Source organism: Podarcis melisellensis (genome assembly GCF_964234715.1).
Source record: "Podarcis melisellensis genome assembly, chromosome: 3".
Classification (NCBI taxonomy): Eukaryota; Metazoa; Chordata; class Lepidosauria; order Squamata; family Lacertidae; genus Podarcis; species Podarcis melisellensis.
In genome coordinates, this window is record NC_138530.1 from 115559544 (window position 1) to 115579405 (window position 19862).

Sequence of the window (19862 nt, forward strand, 5' to 3'; positions counted from 1 at the left end):
AATAAATTTGCAAATATGGAGGAGAATGAAACTTTCATTACTTCAACAATTAAAATGAATGTATTACTGACAATATTCTTTTTGATTTATTGTTATTTATTTATTGTTATTTATTTTATTATTATTATTATTTAGTGAATGTATATACCACCCTATATCCAGATGTTCACAGAATAAAATCAAAATATAAAACCACAAAATACATAATCAAAATCAAAACAACCACCCAATAGCTCCCCTACAAAAAACCAATACCAGTGATCAATCAATACCAGTGATCAATCAATACCTTTGCGTGGACGCGCGCAGCCCCTGGATCTGGAGTGGCTCCATCAGCACAGGCTTGGCTTCGCCTTCCCCCAGGTGGGATACCTGGAGGGCTCCACCAACCTCAGTCAGTTGTCCAATCCCGCCTGGGGGAAGTGTTGCCAAGGAGACCAGGCCAGGTAGGGGAGGGACTACCTGCCCACATTATTTTAAAAAAGAGAGAGAAAGAGAGCCACATTCTTCACATTCCAGGGGAGCTGATAAAACTGCCGTTCCATGCCAAAGAATTTGTGAGTACTTTTTGAGCTAATTTATGAGCTAGTTAGCTTCAAAGGTAAAGAGAAAAGCAAGCCGGAGTGAAAGCAAGGCTCAGAGGCTGAAAATACCTGTTGGAATTTCAGCGTTTGCTTGCTATCGCACAGACTGTTGGAAGGGACTTTCCAAGCTGAGCTAGCTGCCAGGTGCTAGCAGCTTGTAAACAGCCCAATAGACTTTTGGATTTTTCAGCTCGCTGCTGATAGAATCATAGAGTTGGAAGAGACCACAAGGGCCATCGAGTCCAACCACCTGCCAAGCAGGAAACACCATCAGAGCACTCCTGACATATGGTTGTCAAGCCTCTGCTTAAAGACCTCCAAAGAAGGAGACTCCACCACACTCCTTGGCAGCAAATTCCACTGAAGCTTGGATTCAAGATGGATGCCAAGAAAGGGGCAGGTTTACCTTATCCACCTCCCCTAGCTGCACTGGCTGTTGCTGACAGGGGGAGTGAGGCTCGGAGTTCTAGCGCCCCCCACTGCTATTGCTAGAGAAGAGCAAGCTGTAGTTCTGAACGTTGTCCATTGTTACAATTGTGGCCAGCCTGGGCATATTCAGAGGCACTGTAAAAGGCCACATGAGCAGAAAGGAGCTAAAGGGAGCTCTGCAAAGCCTGGGGCTTCAAGCAAAGGTCGTGCCAAGTCCCAGGTGAAACCTGCTAAGGCTTTGCTGTCGCTAAAAGCCACATCATCGGTGGAAAACGTGTTTGTTTTGGACACGGGAGCGACGCAGCACATGGCATCACGCCAGGAATTGTTTTCTATGTTTGAGAAGCAACAGTTCACTGTGAAACAGGCCAATGGTCAGGAGATCGAAGCGACCGGGTTTGGAACTGTTTACCTGGAAAGCCTGAACTTGACTATAAACAATGTGTATTATGTTCCTGATTTGAAGTTCAATCTGTTGAGTGTTTCTCAGATGACAAAGAAAGGGCTGGTGTTGTCCTATGATAAGGAGAGTTGCAAAATCTTTAAAGATGGAGAGCTGTATCTTTCTGCCAGAGAGAAAGACGGACTGTATCTGTTGACTTTTGATGAAAATGATTACAATAGTTGCACTGCGTGTGAGTCTAAAATGCTGTCTCTTGCAGGTGTGTCGAAAGACGTCAAGGATCAGAAGGCAACGAAAGTTACCAGTGTTTTTCAGTGAGTGTATGCTGATGTGATTGGTCCTCTAGCACCATCTAGAGGCAATGCTAAATACTATCTTGTATGTGTTGATCATCTTTCTCGATATGTCTGGACTTATATATTAGGATCACCCAGAGAAACCTTAGCAAGGTTTAAGGAGTTTTGTGATAAGCGTGACACCAGTCATTCATGATGCTAATATTGATTATCTTTTCACAGATGAAAAGCCAGTTTTTCTTTTACAGGATTTTCAGGATTTCCTGGAGAAACAAGGGATAGAGCATAAGGTTGCTGTTTCTGAAGCTGCATAGAACAACAATGTTTGTGTAAAGGTGAACAAAGAGTTGCAGAATGGCATGAAGGCACAATTGCTGAGTTCACATTTGCCACATGAGTTTTGGCCTGAATCTTTATCTTCTTATTGTTACACTTGGGTGAGAAAGGTTTCAAAAGGTATGGAAAGTTCTCCTTTTGAGAAGCTATTCCGAAGGAAACCTCCTGTAACACATTTTAAGGTTTTTGGATCTCACGTAAATACAGAAACTCCAGATGGAATTAAGAATGCAAAAGGCATTTTTGTGGGTTATGAAAAGGGTCTCTACAGAGTAATTTTGTCTGAATCTGGTAAGGTGATTCTCACAAAGTTCCTAGAGAGCACTCCTGGACAGGAGAGACAGGTTTTTCACACATTTCCCACCGATGACAATTCAGATGATGATTCTGATTTTTCTGGTGACACAGAAAGCTCAGAGAGTTCTGTTGACACAGTCATTGAGAGAGGTTCTCACACAATGTCTAGACCTACACAGGTTAAGGCTGAACCAGAAGTGCCTGAACCATTGTTTACTGTTGGGCGTGGTTCTCCAAAAGGTCCTGAGGATGAACCAGTCAGCAAAGAGGATCAGCACCTCATACGCAGGTCTGAGAAGGTTACAAAGGGCGTACCACCCAAGAGATATTCTTGAGAGTTTGCTAACTCAGCTGTTGCATGTGTTACTATTGTTGACAACTCTAGACAAGGTGTGTCTAAGTCAGAAACAAAGACACAACTGGGAGTTGCAAAGCGTAACACAACCTTCCCTAGCCAAGGTAATGCAGAAGCACTCATTCCTTGGAAAACAGACAACCAGAGAGTTACACTGGTGAAACCAGTGGCGGGTAGTTCCAAAGGTGGAACTGAAACAACAGGGGATTGTTACATGTATAACAACTGTTTGTTTTCTTCTCTGGATCAAGCTTTGTTCGCACCTAACGTTGATTCATATGGGGGAGGATGTTACAATAAGAGAACAACACAGCTGCAAACAGCCAGCTTGTTTACATCATGTGATGTGACTAGCTGTGGGAAAGAATCTTCCCGTAAGTTCACAGGCTACACAAGTCTTTGTTCAGTGTGTAATATGAGACCTTCCTGTTGCGTATGTAAAGGAAGTCTTTGTCTCTCGCTCGGAGAGAAGTCTGAGTGATCGGACATGTTTTCTGTTGAGTTGTACTCTCAGAAATAAACAAGATGTAAAAAGACTTTCTGACTATTCTTCTTTCCCCTGCGAAGGGGGGAGAAGGGGGTGTGCATTTTCCACGCTGGGAAATGTCGCCTATCAAGATCTCCCTGGTCTGTCTGGGATGCCAGCCAGAGGCAGATCACCAGTAAACAAGCTCCGGGAGCAGGGAGAGGGGCCATCCTCTCTCGATGGGGCTAGTTCTCCAACAAGAACAAGATTATTATTATTTTTAGAAAACAATGGAAATGGTTTATTGCGTATGTACAAACAAACTGTAAACATACTAAGACATTGGCAGGATTAATGTAAAAACCCACAGTTTCAATATATCTATTGGATATATACGGGAATATATATCTAAAAGAATATGTTGAGATAATTTGGAGTATGCAGGAATATGAAATGAAATGTAAAGAACCACAGAAAGAGGGAGAAGGGAGTCCAGGTTGAAATGTTAAGCTTATGACTGAACAATTGTGTGTGTGTGTGTCGTGCAAATTATAAATATTTTATCTATCTAACAGTTACATATAACTGGAATTAAGATTTTTCAGAATAATGGAAGCCAACCCAATGAAAAGCACTCACTCTGAATTTCAGGATATTTCATCATTAGTAACAGTCCCCAGCACAGTATGGTAGAAGTGGATTCCATGCCAGCAGCCAATAAGTTGGCCACAACAGTTTTTAAGTTTTCGTTGTGGAAATACGCATTCGTCTTCTTCTTCTTCTCCTCCTGGGTTGCAAAAAGTATGAACTGATTAAAACGAATGTAGTGAGAAAATTTCATGTGCAAAGATAAAAATGAATACCTGACTGGACCCGATGATCCAAAGTATCATTGCACAGCACCCCAGTCGCTAAGTAGTGAGAGATTCCAGGTTTTCCAGACTATGCCATCATGATGATATAGGGTTCCTGCAGGAGGAGTGCTCGCCTCCAGGCCAGGAGAGGCGAGTCACCAGAGGATCGGGGCCGCCCTATGCCTCGGGGCAGATAAAAGCCAGCCAGCCCCAATCCCAACTTGCGGGAGCAACATTGTTGGTTGCTAGCTCCTGCCTAGACCCTGTCCTGCTTTCCTGCCTGAGCTCATGACCTGCCCTGTCTCCCTGCTTGCATGCCTGTTCCTGACTTCACCCAACTCCCTGCCCTGCACCCAGCTTCAGCTACTACGGACTGCCTCCACGTTGCGCCTTTGACCACGGACCGGACTTGGACCTCGCCTCTCAGGTAACCCACGGGACCAGCACATCAGGCCTGTAGATCTGCTTTAACTTTTCAAACTCATCATTAATTAGTTTAAGATTTTAGAAATAATTTCCAGCCTGTTATTGAGAACTTTGTTGCCACCCAACCACCTGTTTCCTTTTCTGGGTGCTAATTAATTGATAAGCGGAAACTCCAATTCATATTCATTTCCAGTCTTAGTAATGGTTAAAAGAACTGAAGCCCTAATTTAAGGCTGATTGGTCAGTGCATGGGCCAATGTTTTCTCCTTGCTCTGAGATGCCTCCCCACCCACAAAGCTTCCTATCTCCTCCAGTGTGAAGAACGCCTTCTTCTGAGCACATGAGGCATTATCCCATCGTCCCTTGTATCAAAAGGGAGTCTGGCAACCAATATTTATGACTTGATTACCTCTCATCACTGCGTAATTATCTATAATTACATGTTTTCTTGATCAGGGATATTTTTTCCAGAAATGCTGTTGAGCATGCAACTATTGACCCTGCAGAGGCAACTTCTGTAACACATTAACAATGGCTGACTATTGGGAAAGGGGAGGAAGTATGCCATGTTGGTCCCTTCTGAAGTGAGACTTCCTGACTACAACTTACGCATTCACTTGCAAATATGCCCTTAAAACATGAATTGAAAATGGCAACGCTTATTCTGGGCCAACTTAAAAGACTCCATTACCTCTTGCTGTTGGATAAGAAATGAGTCAATAAAGCTCCTCTGGTCATTTTCATCCAGATCTCTGAGGTGTTTTATGAAGGTGGCATTTATGAAGGCAAACAGCTCATCTCTGTTTTGAATGATAGTCTTACGAGCCCCCAGAAGAAAACCAAGAGCAGGAAACATGTTATACAGCTGAAAGGATAAAAATGTGAAAAAGGAAAAAGAGGCATTAGAAAAACTCAGTATTGTACTCTCAGCTGGGTCTCTCAGAACATAATTTATGTGCAACCCCAGAATAGTAGGCTATGGCAGTTCTCCTCTGGAGGTTCGCCTTCAGAGAGGGAGATCTGCCCTTGGAGGCCCCTTCTGAGCCATCATGGAACCAACTATCACTTGTTCTTCCTTGTCCTTGGAGTCCCGATGGCAGTGAGGCCAGAAAGGGTGTGTGCAAGAGACTTTATTATAGTTACGGGATGACTGAACCGTGTGAGTTTTCTAAATATTTCGAATCACCACCAGGTTTCTCAAGATACCAATATTCTGTGTTTTGTAGTGAATCCTGAACAATATACAATAAACAGGTCGCCCTGCCCACTTTGCATACACTGTTATCATAATCAACTGTTTGTTTGTTTTAATTGTAAAAGATAGATTACCATGACTGAAAAGCTTCCAACGATCCGGACATTTTCATTGTTCAACTTGAGAAGTCTTATGTATGTGGGATCTTCATAATCAAATCGCTTGTCTAGTAGTATGGCCACTATAATATTAGCAACAGCTGCATTCATAATTGTGGTGGTCTCAAATGGGTTTCCTATACATAAATATGACAGTTAAACAAAAACATTCTTTAAAAATGTGGGATGCACATTCCTAGAATGGACATGCTATGGGATGCTTTCTACCAGCCAGGAGAAAACTTCCTTTTTCCTCGGCTAAGATATAGAACTTGCTAACGCAAGTTAGGGGGGATATCATTAAACAATATATCCTCTCCTGCCTCCCTGAACATTCCCACAGAAATTCAAAGTATGGAAAGGGCATTGTTTTTAAGTCTGTTCATGTTGTCTTAAATCCCTACTGGCAGCTTCCCTATGTGTAGACCTCATTTAACAAATAAACTAAACCTAAGTGTTGCTGGATGTGGCCATAGCTGGGCTAATACCTGCTTGGAAGTCACAGGAGTTATTGCCGCGCAATCTGCACATTACAGGAACAGACCAATTGCAGGGAACCCTGGGATCTGTGCTTCTGGAAGTTAGGAATATGTAACACAATAGTCTTGGCACCTTTAAACAACTGTAGTGTAGCTATGCACCAGAGGAAAACACCAACCCACCTTCGTAAGATTCAAATTTATTTATCAGGACACTGCATTCCTCAACAATTCTGTCCTCTATGGTCCTCTTTCCCATTCCGTAGGCCCGAAATGTGCTTACAACAAACCGCCGCATCACTTTCCAGTTTTCACCATTAGACAGAATTACACCTGAAGAGACGGGAGGAAAGGTTTCATGTCTGCATGGCCATTGTACAAATATATCAATAATTTGTGTTCTGCATTTCTTCCATGGAAGTGAGAATGGATCCCAGCTATTCTCCCATTCAGACTTCAGAGCTGGCAGCTGTGCCATCAGAGCATGACCTGAGAACCCATTGATCAATATTTTCCATTATAAAGTGTAGGCTAGAGTGGAGTGTGGTTTTTACATGTCAGGCGTCCCAGCAGAACTCAGCTTGTTACTTTGTATTCCATTATGCCTCCTTCATTTTTCCTCTATATATAGTCTGGGGCAGAAAATGGTCAGTCAGTTTCCCCTTGGTATGTGGCATTACTTTGCTGTGTGACTATTATTCACAATCCTCCTGTCTCATTCTCCCCCATCTTACAATATGACTGTTGGGAAGAAGGTGGGAATGGGAAAGGTTTGCTTTAAATGGCCTCCATTTTTGTATCTTCAACAGAGCACCACTTATCCACAGAAAGTCAAGACCTGGTCCACTCTTTTTAACATTTTAGCTTGATCTCCAGAAATCCACATTTGACATTTTTTGTGACACATGCTCAGCCTAATGCCTGCAGATATTCTGTCAATGTCAAAGGCACTGAGGTGGGTTGAAAAATTCACAAGGATTTCCCCCACAGGAAACAATGGATTTCGATGACTTGCTTTGCAAACACTCATCTTATAAACCATTTCTTGGGAACAGATTGTGTTCACCTGTTGGGACCAGTGTGTGTCTGCAAGCATTACAAGTTCCAATAGAAAGGGAGGTGCCTCACCAAAGCCTCGTGCAAGCTCTTGAAATAATGGAACGATGGGCCTGTCTGCAAATGCGTCCGCCTGATTAACCAGAGCCTCCTTTACTGTCTCATATCCTGTCAACACCACAGCTTTCTGGGGTCCCAGTTGGATGCTGAAGACAGGCCCATACTGCTTGGACAACTGGAATTCAACAGAAGAAAAATTGAGAAACAGAGTTCTGGCATACCCAAAGAATATATTAATGCAAATCCTCTCTGACAGAACCAAGACTGCATTAGCTACTACCCAGTCTCAAATCTTCCATTCTTTTGCAAGGTGATTGCTGGGGTGGTTGCTGAACAACTCCAGGAATGTCTAGAGGATGTGGACTATTTTGATGCCTTCCAATTGGGATTCAAGCCTCATCATGGGACTGAAACTGCCTTGGTTGTGCTGCTCGATTATCTCCGGCCGGCTAAGGACAAAGGTGAAAACTGTTTCCTAGTTCTGCTGGATCTCTGTGACCTTTGATACCATCGACCATGACATCCTTCTGGACCGTCTAGAGTGGCTGGGAGCTGGGGGCACTGTTATACAGTGATTTCGCTCCTTCTTCCTGGGCCGTGTCCAGAAAGTGGTGTTGGGGGATGAGTGTTCAGGCCCCTGGGCTCTCACTTGTGGGGTATGCGGATAATAATCAGCTCTACCTCTCTTTTAAATAAAAACCATTGAAGGCGGTGAAGGTCCTGTGTGAGTGTCAGGGGGCTGTTGGAGGATGGATGGTGGCTGACAGATGGAGGTTGAATCCTGACAAGACAGAAATACTGTTTTTGGGGGACAGGAGGCAGGCAGGTGTGGAGGACTCCTGGTCCTGAATGGGGTAACTGTGCCTCTGAAGGACCAGATGTGTAGCTTGGGATTCATTTTGGACTCACAGCTGTTCACGGAGGCGCAGGTCAATTCTGTGTCCAGGGCAGCTGTCTACCAGCTCCATCTGGTACGCAGGCTGAGACCCTATCTGCCAGCAGACTGTCTTGCCAGTTATCTCCTGCTTGTACTACTGCAATGTGCTCTATGTGGGACTACTTTTGAAAGCGACCCGGAAACTGCAACAAATCCAGAATGCAGTAGCTACACTGGTGAGTGGGAGTGGCTGCCGAGACAATATACCGCTGGTTCTGAAAGACCTACGTTGGCTCCCAGTACATTTCCAAGCACGATTCAAATTGTTGATGCTGACCTTTAAAGGTCACCTGTATACCTGAGGGAGCGTCTACACCCCCCACCGTTCAGCCCGGACACTCAGGTCCAGGGCTCAGGGCCTTATGGTGGTTCCCTCACTGCGAGATGTGAGGTTAGAGGGGACCAGACAGAACGCCTTCTTGGTAGTGGCACCTGCCCTGTGGAATGCCATCCCATCAAATGTCAAGGCAATAAACAACTATCTGATTTTTAGAAGACCCCTGAAGACAGTCCTTTTAAGGAAAGTTTATAATGTTTTATGTTTTATCATGTTCTTAGTCTGTTGGGTGGCCGGGGAAACCCAGCCAGATGGGCAGGGTATAAATAATAAATTATTATTATTATTCAGTTGTGGCAGAACAAATATTTGCTAGGAATAATTAGAAAACCAGAACAAAATAGGCAGTTGTAAGGATAAAAGTGATTATACCTTTAATGGCACCTCTCAAACCTAGTTTAGAAAGATAGGCTCAAGAAGGAGGTTGGGCTGGGCAAGGTTTGCACCGGCACTTTTACATCCTTGAAAATGGAGGCAGAGTCAAACGTGATTTGACACCAGACATCTTGTTCAAATTACCAGTTATAAATTGCAACTAGCTCCTATGACTATTTATTGGGAAAGATAAGAGGAGGTTCTATAGCACACAAAGGGGAGATGAGATTTATAGGCTCTAAAAGAACAAAATGTAATGTAATATGTAGTAGTAGTAATAATAATAATTTTCTACCCCGCTCATCTGACTGGGCTGCCCAGTACCCTTTAGCCTTGCCATGGGAAGAACTGGAATCTTTACCTTTAACATGGTTCGGTGAGGCCTCTTGAGATCCATGATGTGGAGATTCCCAATGAGAGGTAAAGGCCTCGGTCCTGGTGGAAGATTTTGGGAGCTCTTGTTCCCAAAAGTGCCCAGTTTCAAAACAAAGTAAACCATAAGGATAAAGAGGAACAACACTGGAATCGGCTCCGTCCAATCCATTTTGTTTCAGCAAGCAATTTTTTTTTGCAGTGGTTATAATGAAAGCTACAGTGCAGTTTGGTCGAGGACAACGGCTTGCAACTGCAGTGAGCAGCCTATATATTATGCTAGGTACTATCTCAAGCTAATCATTAAACCATTATTAAACTCTATTGAACCTGGATGCAGACCTGTCACCCAGATCATGTGTAAAATTAATCTGTTATAAGGGGAGTAAAGGGCAGCATTGTGAAATTCTTTGTAATCATTGAACTGCATTCAGGGACGGATTTCTGAAAGTGCACCAGTATGGACTTCTGGAGAGACAAGATGGCAAGCACCACAGCAGCATGGAGTTCCTGAGGTCCGCCAGCACCAATGGTGCTGCCTGGCTGGTCCCAGCACTGCCACCACCGCTGCCGCCACAACCATGATTGGGGGGTAACCAAGGTTTCCCAACACGACAACCAAGGAGGCTGCGCAGAGCCCCAGCTCCCCCCAGTGGCCTCGACCCCACTGTGGCTGGGAGCATCTCACTGACATCTCAGCAGAGCCAGAGGAGTAGCAAGCTCTGGTGGTACCTGGTGTGGAATTTTTTTTGTCACCCCCCATGACTCCCAAGCTTACAGCAAGCCAGGGAAAAGGGGGGGGGGGAGCTTCACCACTTTGCTGGGGCCGCTCGCTGTCAGCTTGGGATTCATGGGTGGGGTGTCATAAGAGAATCAGGGTCAGAGAGGGGAATAAAGGGAAAATGACCCTAATGATATCATCCTACCCCAAAGTCCCACAACAATAAGAAACTGTGCCTTAAGGAATGCATTGTTGGGAATATGCCATCTTACTGTGTCTTTTCACGTATCATTGAATGTAATATAATGTGTGCCTTTTAATACATCATCTTAATGTAACGTGCCTGTTGCCATTCCTGTGTACAGTACCTCTTTCTCCATGAAGCAATCCTTTTAAAATGTATTCGTGGATGTATCTTTAATGAAATGCCTTACTATGCTGTACTTTTCTGAATGTATCCAAAATGTAGCAACAATCTAAATATTTCAAAATGTATATACTGTATTTTTTGCTCTATAAGACTCACTTTCCCCCTCCTAAAAAGTAAGGGGAAATGTGTGTGCGTCTTATGGAGCGAATGCAGGCTGCGCAGCTATCCCAGAAGCCAGAACAGCAAGAGGGATTGCTGCTTTCGCTGCACAGCGATCCCTCTTGCTGTTCTGGCTTCTGAGATACAGAATATTTTTTTCTTGTTTTCCTCCTCCAAAAACTAGGTGCGTCTTGTGGTCTGGTGCGTCTTATAGAGCAAAAAATACGGTACTTGACTCAATATTGTATCCAAAAGGCTGCCAAAACTCAATCCACCACACTGCCTCCTACTGGGTCTGCAAACCATACCATGAATACACACAGATATGAGCTCAAAATAAAGCAGTCCTATTTTCCAAAAAGTATGCAAACATCAGGCTATCACACCCGAATTGATAGCAATGCAGAATAGGATTTCACATTAACATTTAAGTCATTTCCTGAACATCTTCTCAAACATCCAGCCTCACATCTGCATGCTGATTATCAGCAGTTGTGGAGGTTTTCCTGTAGATAAAGGAAAAGCCATTTTAAGCAGATCCAAAATTAAATAACACAAAGATCGACACATACCACCTGAGCCCTTCAGCAAATTGACACCTCTAGAAAGTCTTTCAACATCCTGCTTACCTTATGTTAATCCACTCTTCACACCCCTCATATCGTTTCCCCCCACCTCCTTGCTATTGATCTGAATGAAAATCAAAAGGTATAAGAATCAAGGTAGTCCTTTTTTTTCAGGGTCTCTGACTCCATGTCATTGCGTGAGCGGGGACCCTGTTGCAACAGTTTTTTGTGTTGTTGTTTTTTTTCTGTTCTTTCAATAAAGATCAGGCCTTGCTTTTTCCAAATCCTGGTGTGGTCTCTGTCTTTCCCCGACCGGTACAGAGCCTTCATTTGCGCTCCTTCCAAGGTCCTGGTCCTCCTTCTGAGGCAGGGGCCCCTTGGGGAGGCAATTAAATATTTATTTCAGGGGAGGGTGACAAAAAAAATTTCCACAACCCCCTTGCTCTGCTCCTGGCCCAACGCCCTGCATTGCAAGAGGTTTTAAATCCTTTTTAAAATGTGCATGAAGTAAGAACTTTCTGGTGGTGAGATCTATTCCTCAGTGGAACAGTCTCCCTCGGAAGGGTGCGTACTCTCCTTCCTTGGAGGTTTTTATGGAGAGGTTGGATGGCCATCTGTCCTGGATGTTTTAGCGGAGATTCCTACATTGCAGGGGGTTGGGCTCGCTCAAGTTAGAGGAAAGGTTCCAGCCTTGCATGCTCACTTGGGGTCTTTTTCATTCCCAGAGGCTGGGCTAAGGCAGGGAGCGGCTGGTCATTCATCTGGAATTCCCCTGCAGAAACACCATTGAGCAGCTGAGGAATGGCTTTTAAGGAGCGCCTCTCGCCTGCAGATTATTGTGCAATTATGCAGCGTACTGTTTACATGGATTGGATCGGCAGTAGCCCCCTACCCACTGTACAGGTAGACCGCACATGGCCAGGGGGCTCAGTCAGCTCCGACACTGCACCTAGCCTTGCCTGCCGGCCACAATCCCAAATGGCAGCGCTCGGCCTGAATCACATGCATGTTTGGGGGCAAGGGCACAGCCACGGCTCCTCGCCCCCTCCCTCGGCTCAAGACTTGCAAGGTGCCAACTTCATGTAACTAGCAGCAAAGAGTTCTCTGACAATTATTTTCAAAATAAATGCACATGTGTTGTTGTTGTTGTTTAGTCGTTTAGTCGTGTCCGACTCTTCGTGACCCCATGGACCAGAGAACGCCAGGCACCTCTGTCCTCTACTGCCTCCCGCAGTTTGGTCAAACTCATGCTGGTAGCCTCGAAAACACTATCCAACCATCTCGTCCTCTGTCGCCCCCTTCTCCTTGTGCCCTCCATCTTTCCCAACATCAGGGTCTTCTCCAGGGAGTCTTCTCTTCTCATGAGGTGGCCAAAGTACTGGAGCCTCAGCTTCACAATCTGTCCTTCCAGTGAGCACTCAGGGTTGATTTCCTTCAGTATGGAGAGGTTTGATCTTCTTGCAGTGCATGGGACTCTCAAGAGTCTCCTCCAGCACCATAATTCAAAAGCATCAATTCTTCGGCGATCAGCCTTCTTTATGGTCCAGCTCTCACTTCCATACATCACTACTGGGAAAACCATAGCTTTAACTATACGAACCTTTGTTGGCAAGGTGATGTCTCTACTTCTCAAGATGCTGTCTAGGCCTGTCATTGCCCTTCTCCCAAGAAGCAGGCGTCTTTTAATTTCGTGGCTGCTGTCACCATCTGCAGTGATCATTGAGCCCAAGAAAGTAAAATCTCTCACTACCTCCATTTCTTCCCCTTCTATTTGCCAGGAGGTGATGGGACCAGTGGCCATGATCTTCGTTTTTTTGATGTTGAGCTTCAGACCATATTTTGCGCTCTCCTCTTTCACCCTCATTAAAAGGTTCTTTATTTCCTCCTCACTTTCTGCCATCAAGGTTGTGTCATCTGCATATCTGAGGTTGTTGATATTTCTTCCGGCAATCTTAATTCTGGCTAGGGATTCATCCAGCCCGGCCTTTCGCATGATGAATTCTGCATATAAGTTAAATAAGCAGGGAGACAAAATACAGCCTTGTCGTACTCCTTTCCCAATTTTGAACCAATCAGTTGTTCCATATCCAGTTCTAACTGTAGCTTCTTGTCCCACATAGAGATTTCTCAGGAGACAGATGAGGTGATCTGGCACTCCCATTTCTTTAAGAACTTGCCATAGTTTGCCGTGGTCGACACAGTCAAAGGCTTTTGCATAGTCAATGAAGCAGAAGTAGATGTCTTTCTGGAACTCTCTAGCTTTCTCCATAATCCAGCGCATGTTTGCAATTTGGTCTCTGGTTCCTCTGCCTCTTCTAAATCCAGCTTGCACTTCTGGGAGTTCTCGGTCCACATACTGCTTGAGCCTTCCTTGTAGAATTTTAAGCATAACCTTGCTAGCGTGTGAAATGAGTGCAATTGTGCGGTAGTTGGAGCATTCTTTGGCACTGCCCTTCTTTGGGATTGGGATGTAGACTGATCTTCTCCAATCTTCTGGCCACTGCTGAGTTTTCCAAACTTGCTGGCATATTGAGTGTAGCACCTTAACAGCATCATCTTTTAAAATTTTAAATAGTTCAGCTGGAATACCGTCACTTCCACTGGCCTTGTTATTTGCAGTGCTTTCTAAGGCCCATTTGACTTCACTCTCCAGGATGTCTGGCTCAAGGTCAGCAACCACACTACCTGGGGTATACGGGACATCCATTTCTTTCTGGTATAATTCCTCTGTGTATTCTTGCCACCTCTTCTTGATGTCTTCTGCTTCTGTTAGGTCCTTTCCACTTTTGTCCTTTATTATGGAAATCTTTGTACGAAATGTTCCTTTCATATCTCCAATTTTCTTGAACAGATCTCTGGTTCTTCCCATTCTATTGCTTTCCTCTATTTCTTTGCATTGCTCGTTTAAGAAGGTCTTCTTGTCTCTCCTTGCAATTCTTTGGAAATCTGCATTCAATTTCCTGTATCTTTCACCATCTCCCTCACATTTTGCTTGCCTTCTCTCCCCCGCTATTTGTAAGGCCTCATTGGACAGCCACTTTGCTTTCTTGCATTTCCTTTTCATTGGGATGGTTTTCGTTGCTGCCTCCTGTATAATGTTACGAGCCTCCATCCATAGTTCTTCAGGCACTCTGTCCACCAAATCTAAATCCTTAAACCTGTTCCTCACTTCCACTGTGTATTCATAAGGGATTTGACTTAGATTGTATCTTACCGGCCCAGTGGTTTTTCCTACTTTCTTCAGTTTAAGCTTGAATTTTGCTATAAGAAGCTGATGATCTGAGCCACAGTCAGCTCCAGGTCTTGTTTTTGCTGACTGTATAGAGCTTCTCCATCTTTGGCTGCAGAGAATATAATCAATCTGATTTCGATGCTGCCCATCTGGTGATGTCCATGTGTAGAGTCGTCTCTTGTGTTGTTGGAAAAGCGTGTTTGTGATGACCAGCTTGTTCTCTTGACAGAACTCTATTAGCCTTTGCCCTGCTTCGTTTTGATCTCCAAGGCCAAACTTGCCAGTTGTTCCTTTTATCTCTTGACTCCCTACTTTAGCATTCCAATCCCCTATGATGAGAAGAACATCCTTCTTTGGTGTCACTTCTATAAGGTGTTGTAAGTCTTCATAGAATTGGTCAATTTCAGTTTCTTCAGCACCAGTAGTTGGTGCATAAACTTGGATTACTGTGATGTTAAAAGGTCTGCCTTGGATTCGTATCGAGATCATTCTATCATTTTTGAGATTGCATCCCAGTACAGCCTTCGCCACTCTTTTGTTGACTATGAGGGCCACTCCATTTCTTTTACGGGTTTCTTGCCCACAGTAGTAGATATGATGGTCATCCGAACTGAATTCACCCATTCCCGTCCATTTTAGTTCACTGATGCCCAGGATGTCAATATTTATTCTTGCCATCTCATTTTTGACCACCTCCAACTTACCCAGGTTCATGGTTCTTACATTCCAGGTTCCTATGCAATATTTTTCTTTACAGCATTGGACTTTCCTTTCACTTCCAGGCATATCCGCAACTGAGCGTCCTTTCGGCTTTGGCCCAGCCGCTTCGTCAGCTCTGGATCTACTTGTACTTGCCCTCCGCTCTTCCCCAGTAGCATGTTGGACGCCTTCCGACCTGAGGGGCTCATCTTCCAGCGTCATAACTTTTATATGCCTGTTGTCTTTGTCCATGGAGTTTTCTTGGCAGGGATACTGGAGTGGCTTGCCGGTTCCTCCTCCAGGTGGATCACGTTTGGTCAAAACTCTCCACTATGACCTGTTCATCTTGGGTGCCCTGCTCGGCATAGTTCATAGCTTCTCTGAGTTCTTCAAGCCCCTTCGCCACGGCAAGGCAGTGATCCATGAAGGGGCACATGTGTTATTCATATTTAGATATCTGTTTTGTTGGAGGTTTTTTTTTTTCCTTGGGGGTAGAGAATTCTCTGGGGTTTTGTTTTGAAATCGTGGAACACCCAGGCTTAAAAAGTGATAAGTGCATCTGCATTCTTAATCAAAAGATCCAATTCAGATTGATACGGCATTATTTTATTAAAACTGTGAATTATTTTAATGAGAGAGAGAACAATCACAACCCTCTGATAGTTATCCAATTTCCATCTATGTCTGCACAGGATCCCTTCACTGCTCACCAACTATAATAGATATTCACAAAAGGTTCAGTACAAAGCCGGTCCGCTGGCTGCTGCCTTATTCTAAGAAAAGAAGAGAAAAACCGTGGCAGGATCTCCATGAATAAAGTCCCCTACTCTGCAGGAGCAGCAGTGGAAGAGTCATAACGTAGGAACAGAACAAAATTGAGGCCCGCAGATATCAAATCTACCTGGCAATGGGAGAACTACAAAAGAGCAAAGACCTTAGTTGTATTTGCAAAATTGCAGCCAAGCAGCGAATTGCCCTTTGGTTTTATTTCAGAAAACCACTACTATACGTCAACGCAAATGTACCATGGCTGGGAGGGGGGCATTTCATTAAAGGCGAGGCCACACATCAGAACAAAGCATTGCAAAGGCGTTTTTCTACCCTGCTGGTGCAATCCCCAATGGTTGTAGCCAAAACTATTCGTTGTATCCATAAAAGAGAGGAACTCAAAACAGTGACTTTTCTTTTTGGTTTCTCTGGAATGTTAGAGAGAGCCTGTTTTACAGGCGCGAGGGGCTGGTTCTTGCTCCGTGTGTGCAGAAGAGGCAGGAAAGGGCGAGGGAAGGAGGGAGGCCGTCCACCAGCTTGTGGGTGGATGGGAGAGGGCACTTCTCGTGGCCCACCGACGCCCCTCCCTGGCCCGTCCCTTGCCTCCACTAGCAGCCCGAGAAGGAAGGAAGCGAAGCACCAAGCGGGCAAGCAGGCGATCTGTGGAGCAAGGCCTGTCCTGGATGACAGGGCAACCTGCCCATGACTCCCAAGCCTACAGTGAGCCGGGGGAAGGGGGAAGCTTTGCCACTTTGCCAGCGGCCCCGACAGGTGTAGGCTTGGGAGTCGCGGGCAGGGATACGCATGCAGAGTGTCACCCTCCCTCAAGATGTCACCCAGTGTGGCTCGCCCCCAATGCACCCCCTTGCTCCGCCCCTGAGCAGAGCTCCAAGGCCTGGAGGCCTCCAGAGCCAAACAAAAAAGCAAAAACCTCCATATAAAAACCTGGCAACCCAAAGGCTGTCTAAAAGACTTCTTCAGCTTCCGGGTCGACGCAATCAGCTAATGGCGGATTCCCTCCGGAGCTCCGGAGGGAATCGGCTTTACTGCAGATGGGTCTTACCGCGACGGCGAGGCGGGGACCCTTAGAAACCGCAGGCGCAGAAGCCTGCAGACTTGGTGAGTCGGTGGGCACCTTAAGCGCCCCCTCCGACCCACGAAGAGCCTTTTTAAAGGCTACGGAGAGGGTACGGAGAGTGGCGCGGTGCTGGGAGTAGACCGCTACTGCAGTGAAGCGAAGCCGCGAGCCATGGCTGGAGAGCGCCGACTTTTTTCCTTGAAATTTGGACTTGAAACAATCCCGTGAGTAGAATGAAATTTGGACTCTAAAAATTCTTTATCCTTGAATTCGGTACGACCGGGGGGATGTGCTAAAGGGAAGTCCGCATCCCCTCTTCTACAGAAAGATTTAACGCAAAGATCGGAGAACTAAGGTGGAGAGATTTCTTTTGTGGTATGAGTTAAAAGCTAATAATTCCTCGAATTTGACAGAAGAAGATTTGTGCTGGAGAGTAAGAATTGAGTTTTGGAAGTTTTTGTCTAACCCACCCCCCTTGAACCCGGGAGTGCTTTGTGTGTGAGCTGGAGGAAAAGGAACAAGGAGTTTGACAGCTGTCAAAAGAGCTGTCAAACGGGCAGTTAAAGTCAAGAACCTCACTGTTTAACGTCTCTCTGGACTAAATTTGCTAAATTTGAGCTAAACTGTTTGGGAATAAAGAAGTTATATTCAACAAAGTATCAGACTGTTGGGAAAAGGATTACTAAGTAGCTAAAATCCCCCTAGGGGAAACTTTGAAACATTGCAATGGCTGCGGATGGAAAACTACAGCCAGAGATAGAAAGAATGTTCTTTCTTGTGGGAATACTGCAGGAGCAGAGTTTGGCTATGAACAAACAACTGATAACCTTGAACTCTAAACTAAGCAACTCTGCTGAAAGCATAAAGGATTTGACTGAAACAGAAGCCGCAGCTGAACAGGAAGAAACATCTTTGGAACTGGGGGAGAAAGAAGAAGGAGCCATGAAAGTACAGGAGAGTATCAACCCTAAGCCTACACTGTCAGAGCATAAAAAAGATGACTTTGGGAGCACCAACCGGCGAAAGACCCGAAAGAGGAAAGAGGAAGCCCCTGGAACACTTGGAATACTGGAACCGAAAAGAAGCAAGAAATATGATTGGGGCCTACTCTTTGTGTATGGGAAATCAGCGGACATTTTGCAGCAGTTGCTACCAAGTTTTTTGGATGGAAGAAAATTTGATGAGACTGTGTCAGAGCTCCTTCGAGACCTGAGGATCAACAAAGAGGGCTACCAACAAAATCGGCAGAGAGAGACGGACAGAGATTTGAAGGCCTCTGATGTGAGGAATCCAGGCTAAGAACTGTTTTATGGACTTTCAGTTGGGAAGGGACAGAAACCGGGGCAGGGAGGGGAGGGAGAATAGAATAGAACTATAATTTTTTAATGATTTTTTGTTTGTTTATTATGATCTATATTTAGTATATGAAAGGGAATTCGTGGAAGAGAATTTGGGTCGACCTTAGAAAAGAATTTAATAGTTATAAGAAAATTGGTGTAAGATTTGGCCAAGTAATAAGAATTAATTTTTAAAATAACAATAATAGGTGAAAGATGAGAGATAAGAATTTGCGGAGCTAATTGTTGAAATTGGGATGTATGAAGGGAGGGTGGGGGGAAGTCAAGGAGGGGGGTTAAGAAAGTTATGAATTTATATGTGTTTTGTTTTTGGATTATCTTGGCGTGTAAAATGTGAAAACCTAATAAAAATTATTTTTTAAAAAATAAAAGACTTCTTCAAAAACAACAAAGCTACAGTGCAGTTTTGTCAACAACAGTGTCTACCAACTGCAATGAGCAGCCCATATAATATGTTACATAGCAAATCATTTCTAGCAAATCATTAAACCATCCCTCTGATTTTTCTTCTCCACAACTATTCAAAGCTGTACAATGGATTATTTGCCTTTCAGTTTAATGTTTACTCAAGTGCTTACTTCCACAAACTATTGCCTTCCAGAACAAATTCAAATTCTCTTGAACCTGGCTGCAGACATGTCACCCAGATTATGTATAAATTAATCTGTTATAATGGGAGTAAAGGGCAGCATTCTGAAATTCTTTGGAATAATCCTTGAACTGCATTCAGGGATGGATATTTCGATGTGCACCAGTATGGACTTCCGGCGAGCGCCAAGGCAGCATGGAGCTTCAGAGGACCACAAGCACAATGGCGCTGCCTGGCTGGTGCCTGCAAGGCCAACCCGGCCACCATCACCACCATGATTTGGGGGTAACCAGGGGTTCCCAATGCGACAACCAATGAGGCCATGAAGAACCCTAAGCTGCCTCCCAGTGGCCTCGACCCCGCTGAGACTGGGAGCATCCCACTGATAGCTGAGTAGAGCTTCAAGGCTTGGAGGCATCCGGAGCCAAACAGAAAAAAAGCAGAAACCTCCAGATAAAAACCTTTCAACCCAAAGGCTGAGACGGTTTAAAAGACTTCTATAAAAACAACAAAGCTACAGAGCAGTTTGGTCAACAACAGTGTCTGCCAACTGCAATGCGCCACCCATATATTATATTATGTAATGTCTCTAGTGAATTATTAAGCCATTCCTCCAATTTTTTTTTCTTCTCCACAACTATTCAAAGCTGTACATTAGATGATATGCCTTTCAGTTTAATGTTTACTCAAGTGAGTGGTGCCCACTTCCACGAACTTATGCTTTCCAGAACAGATTACAATGCTCTTGAACACGGCGAACTCATACCTTAGGATTATCAGTAGAGAGCCGCATTGTGAAATCATTTGCAGATGAAATTATTCAACTTCAATTAGGTACGACAGCATTTAGTTTGAAAGGGTTCAGTATTTCCTGAACTTTCTCCCATTGAAACACTCACACATATTT

The 19862-nt window shown here is 44.5% G+C and overlaps 1 protein-coding gene and 1 long non-coding RNA gene across 3 annotated transcripts in view; one reads left to right on the forward strand and one right to left on the reverse strand.

Moving 5' to 3' along the window:
• Positions 1–19862, forward strand: part of LOC309367286 — a 119440-nt gene that overhangs the window by 50254 nt on the left and 49324 nt on the right. The window lies entirely within an intron of this gene.
• Positions 1–19862, reverse strand: part of LOC309367075 (cytochrome P450 2K6-like) — a 44051-nt gene that overhangs the window by 9785 nt on the left and 14404 nt on the right. Inside the window, exons 1-6 of one of the 2 annotated variants that reach the window (XM_081906362.1) lie at positions 9405–9667; positions 7407–7569; positions 6462–6611; positions 5776–5936; positions 5138–5311; positions 3806–3953 (exon numbers count right to left, since the gene is read on the reverse strand). The exons of the other annotated variant lie outside the window; for it this stretch is intronic. Of the exons in view, the coding sequence (XP_081762488.1) occupies positions 3806–3953; positions 5138–5311; positions 5776–5936; positions 6462–6611; positions 7407–7569; positions 9405–9587 (979 nt within the window). The 5' untranslated portion in view covers positions 9588–9667. Of the gene's footprint in view, positions 1–3805; positions 3954–5137; positions 5312–5775; positions 5937–6461; positions 6612–7406; positions 7570–9404; positions 9668–19862 lie in introns of those variants that run through there. 2 annotated transcript variants of the gene reach the window in all.